Raw genomic sequence first — 5,615 nt, 5'->3', positions numbered from 1 at the left:
ACTATTTAAATAAATTTTTGCGTATGTCTGTGCTGCCAGCAGAAAAAAAAAGATTTTAGGACTCTTTTTTTAGTTTTTGGAATCATTTGTCAAGTTGGTGACTATCTCTGTTTTTGTCTTTTTGATGTCATGAATTTTTCAAAAAAGATCATCACTGAAACTAATTTCTTGTTTGCGCTTGATTCTGTTTACCTGCTTAGGATTCCTGCGGGCAATCTCGTTCTAAGGGTAATAGGGAACTAAAGGTACTCCGAAACAAGCTCAAAAGAAATTTGAAAGACTCTCACTAATTTGCTTCGTTATCTGTGACTTTCGCGGAGAAGTGAAACATCATTCACGAAACTTCTAACACAAAATAATTTTAATTGAGAAATTGCGAATAATTTTAATTGAGAGTTTCTTGTTTTTTCTTGCATTTTTTTCTCAAGTCTGATCAAAAAAAGCTGAACTATATCCTTGACAATAAATTTCAGAAAAATGTTTAGAACTTTTGCTGTCCAGGTATAATATGACCATTTCATGGGTTGATCAAATTGAACACTGATTTTTATGAAAAATTTGAAAAAGGATTTTATGGCCCACATTGCAAACTTTTTTTATGTGCAACCTCGATTTTTTGTAATTTTTAATGACAAATTTTCTTCATTACAGTAGACTGATTATTGTCGCACACACTCCAACAAGAACGTCCACCCTTACTTGTTTTTTCCATCAATTCTCTAATGGGTCGCAAGCTCTCGATTAGATTGCCCGGGTCGAGATCCCGCTCAAAAACCGCTCAAGATTTGAACGGTTTGAGTGGTTTTCCAGCACGATTTGAGCGGTTTGGGTGGTTTTTTTTTGGAAAAACCGCTCATTATGAAGCAAGATTTTGAGCGCAATCGTCTAAAAAAACCACTCAAACCGCTCCAATCTTGCTTCAAATTAGGTGAAAAATCTCGACTCGGGTTCAAATTAAAACAACAAGGACCTTTCGGAGAAGTTCTTCCTTCAGACGATCTAAAAGCAGGGTTATTATCATTGAATCATAATTTTTTTTAAATACTACTAGGCAGTTGATGCCATAATTTCGAGGTGAAGTAAAACTAATCAATTTCTGGATCTTTTTTCAACTATACAACTGTGACGTTTTAAGAACTTCTCTTTTTGTCGTTTCTTATTGGGTTTGTAGTTATTTGTTGTTTTGTTGATTTACACACATTGTTTTCGGAGCCGGGCAACTCCAAAGGGGCGTAATATCTAATGCCAATCATGTCGGTTGGAACGACATGATTGGCATTAGATTTTTCGCCCCTTTGGAGTTGCTCGGCTCCGAAAATGATAGTCGTTTCCTTTTGGAGTGTTAGAAAAGCTTTAAGTCGGATTCCACCGTTGTTTTTTTTTCTGGAGCCGCTGCCGAAACTTGGACCAAGTTGCAAAATTCTTTAGTCTGGATTTACTTATGCAACCAAGAGTTAGAAAAATATGTATAACTGTCTTTCGAGCCGCACAAGCGGCTAGGTCAATGTTAATACCAATCTAATCGTGGTTCAGGGACATCAAAATAGGGAAAGACATCAAACTACCGAAAAACTTGCATAAGTTGAATGAATAACCCCCAAAATAAATCTAGGAATAGCTAAAATACACGGTTACCGTTAAGATCTTGAGGCATTAAAACCGGTAGGTCAAGTTAGCTGTTTGTTGAACAGTTCTTTTATTTTGATGCATCCTGTCTCGATCAGCCCTCAGTTCTCCTAACCTAACTCAAACTTAGCAGAGCATTAAACTTCAGAGCTTAATATCAACTGACAGTGACAATGAGGGTTCAAGCACAAGGTTACAAAGAGTATCCACCCTCCCAGAGTCTTGGAAAACACTTTCTTAACTTTTAGTTCTCGTAGAAGTTGCAATGAGACAACTGATTTTTTCTAAATTTGTTCGAACTTGATTTTTGTTGCTTTTTCTGTTTCGTAGTGACTACTCAGAATCCAAGTTTCGATCTTTCTGCAATAAAGAACAGCTTTAGATAAACTTACACTCTAACCCAACTGTTCATTATTGTCGCTGTCGACGTCGAACTGAAATTTTTGCTGTTTTAGAGCCCAAATATGAACAACATACATTCGATAATGCCGTCAGTGGTCGACTGGCCCATTCAGCCCTTAATTTATCTTTTCGTAATTCGAAACCCCTCCAAAGAAAAAGATCACTTTGTCCATTTTCAAATAAAAAGTGATATTCTGTCACGAAACCACTACTTTATACAAAATTGTGTAGCAATGATTATCATTGCGATCTTACTATTCGGACAAACTTACCTGTTAATAATTGAAAGAGGTCTACGGAGCCTAGCAATTTGCTACTTTAGCTATGGAAACAGATATAATTGTCTGATGATACCAAATCAACAGCAAAATTAGGAGATAACAATATCCCAAAAACCTTGACTTGATTTTACTGGATAGCTACAGTAGGGCCAATCATGTATGAACGTTTTTACAAGACCTTAACAAAACAGGTACAATTTTTCGGCTCAATGGAAAACCTCCATATAAGAGTCCTGAGTTTGAAAACAGTCACTCGAGGGGAGTAGTTTTTTTGCAAATCAAAAGTTGCAACATTTTCCTCTCAAAAATTTGAGCTGTAAGGGCTCCCACGGAGGATAATACAAAATTTTCAGAACTATTTGTAAGTTAAACACTTTTAATGCAAAGTTAACACAAAACTCTTAGTTTTATTTTAAAATTTAAGGAAATTACTTTTCGCTTGACGCATTACCCATTCCAGTAATTTTATGCTTTCGATCTGGTAAAAAATTGACAGAAAAATTACGAAAAGCATAAGTTACTAATTTACTTGGGTAAAAAACTTCTGAAACCCGGTTGCACTGTTTTTCCTTGGTAAAACTGACTCAAAATGTTTCTCCCAGGTCAAATTTTTTTTGTTGAAAAAATTTTTTTTGGTGGAACTGTCGAAATGTTTATCTCGGTCAAATTTATTTTCTGTCGAAAGGACTTTTCTGTCGAAAATACTTCTCTGTCGAACAAAGTCGAAATTTTTTTTTGGCCGAACTTGGTAGAATGTTTTTCTTTCATCGATCAAGCATAGTTTAAACACATCAAGGCTGGGTCGAGATGGTCGAAATTTATCAACTCGACCCGGGATGTTATGACTTAAATTTTTTATTAAAATTTTGTAATTGTAATTATGAAACCCACTTTTGGTTTAAGTTTTCCAAAAAAGGCTCAAAATTTGAGAAAATGGAAGCAACAGAAGTTTTCTATGTTGCCTTGGGAAAATTCAAAAAACCACCGTAAACAAATTTTCAAATTTTTGTAAATTAGTTCAAAAAATGTTTACGAAAATTTCTGAAATTGAAAGTTCGATGCTCTCATTAAAAAAGGATCAAAAATTCAGTTTAATATATCTATTAAAACATGTTTTTTTGTCATTCAGTTTGTCACTGTGAACTTTGAAAACACTGTGGCGCGTTTTATACATGTTTTACTGATTACAAAAATCAAATGACCTATGCATGTTATGCCGAATAAACCAGCAAGAGCCAACGTATAAAAAGGCACCATGCGGTTAAAATCTATAACAAGTTTTAACAAAAATTTATCTTAAACGTCTTTTATACTTTTGGTTACTAAAATTCATGCTTTATTCGGTACTTTCTTGTTTTAATTTGTTTTCTGTTTTCGATACAGCCTAGCAACAATCACGCCAGAATTAATTGTTTTGCTAATCAGTAAAACTGAACGGCCGTTTTTATTTATTCAGAATTCTTTCGTCAACTCAGTTGGTCAAAAAATTACCAGTTTCTACAAAAGGAACCTTTAAACTCTAACTAATCAAAATGCGTGAATGTATCTCCATCCATGTTGGCCAGGCCGGTGTCCAGATCGGCAACGCCTGTTGGGAATTGTACTGTCTGGAGCACGGGATCCAGCCTGATGGCCAGATGCCCAGTGACAAGACTATCGGAGGCGGTGATGACTCCTTTAACACCTTCTTCAGCGAGACCGGAGCCGGTAAGCACGTCCCCAGGGCCGTCTTTGTCGACTTGGAACCCACCGTAGTCGACGAGGTCCGAACTGGAACCTACCGACAACTGTTCCACCCGGAACAGCTAATGACCGGAAAGGAAGATGCCGCCAACAACTACGCCAGAGGCCACTACACAGTCGGCAAGGAGATGATCGACATCGTCTTGGACAGACTCCGAAAACTGGCGGACCAGTGCACTGGACTTCAGGGATTCCTGATCTTCCACTCCTTCGGTGGTGGTACTGGATCTGGTTTCACTTCCCTGTTGATGGAACGTCTCTCCGTCGACTACGGAAAGAAATCCAAGCTGGAGTTCGCTGTGTACCCTGCTCCCCAGATCTCGACGGCAGTCGTGGAGCCATACAACTCCATCTTGACTACCCATACCACCCTGGAGCACTCCGACTGTGCTTTCATGGTTGACAATGAAGCCATCTATGACATCTGTCGACGAAACTTGGACATTGAGCGACCAACCTACACCAACTTGAACCGTCTTATCGGTCAAATCGTCTCCTCAATCACCGCATCTCTCCGATTCGACGGTGCCTTGAACGTCGACTTGACTGAGTTCCAGACCAACTTGGTGCCATACCCGAGAATCCACTTCCCCTTGGCCACCTATGCTCCGGTTATCTCGGCAGAGAAGGCATACCACGAGCAGTTGACAGTCGCCGAGATCACCAACGCTTGCTTTGAGCCCGCCAACCAGATGGTGAAGTGCGATCCCAGACACGGAAAGTACATGGCTTGCTGTCTGTTGTACCGAGGTGATGTCGTCCCTAAGGATGTCAACGCCTCTATCGCCACCATCAAGACCAAGAGGACAATCCAGTTCGTCGACTGGTGTCCCACTGGATTCAAGGTGGGAATCAACTACCAGCCTCCGACTGTCGTTCCCGGAGGTGACTTGGCCAAGGTGCAGAGAGCTGTCTGCATGTTGAGCAACACCACCGCCATCGCCGAGGCCTGGGCTCGATTGGACCACAAGTTCGACTTGATGTATGCCAAGAGAGCTTTCGTCCATTGGTACGTCGGAGAGGGTATGGAGGAGGGAGAATTCTCCGAAGCCCGAGAGGATCTGGCTGCCCTGGAGAAGGACTACGAAGAGGTCGGAGTCGACTCGGTTGAAGGCGAAGGCGAAGAGGAGGAGGGAGAGGAATACTAGATTCCCATTGGCTGAAAACTAACACTGAAAAAACTGACTACCATTGAAACTGCTGTCTCATTGATATATCAAATTAATCTGATACATTTTGATGCTTGTCAAAATCCTTGCAAACTAATGAAAGTTACACTGCAATTGTTTTTTTTTCGAGAGGAGCAGAGAAGAGACTAACGGAGCTGGGAACACCGGGTTGACAAAATACTAGTCATCAGGGGCCGATTTACGGTCCCCCTTTGTACTATTTTGAGATATTTATTTTTGGCGTCGACCCTGAAAATTTTCTAAAGGCATTTTCATTACGGGGCCAAACTGTGCATTTTTGCGCACTGTTTACCCGGGTTGACCAAAAATGCTTGTCATACAATTCTCATAAATGAGAAATCTTTTTTCATACAATTTCATACAGTTCCATACG

General features: G+C 39.7%; 1 protein-coding gene across 1 annotated transcript; it reads left to right on the top strand.

Annotated features, from left to right (window-relative positions):
• Positions 1 to 3,733: 3,733 nt before the first annotated feature.
• Positions 3,734 to 5,335, top strand: LOC134856305 (tubulin alpha-1D chain-like). Its single transcript, XM_063872662.1, has one exon. The coding sequence runs from the start codon at positions 3,842 to 3,844 to the stop codon at positions 5,198 to 5,200; it is 1,359 nt and encodes a 452-aa protein (XP_063728732.1). The 5' UTR covers positions 3,734 to 3,841; the 3' UTR covers positions 5,201 to 5,335.
• Positions 5,336 to 5,615: the final 280 nt, after the last annotated feature.

This window comes from Symsagittifera roscoffensis, unplaced genomic scaffold (genome assembly GCF_963678635.1).
Source record: "Symsagittifera roscoffensis unplaced genomic scaffold, txSymRosc1.1 SCAFFOLD_927, whole genome shotgun sequence".
Classification (NCBI taxonomy): Eukaryota; Metazoa; Xenacoelomorpha; order Acoela; family Convolutidae; genus Symsagittifera; species Symsagittifera roscoffensis.
Note: the sequence above shows the minus strand (reverse complement) of the source record. Positions and strands in the feature narration are given on the sequence as shown.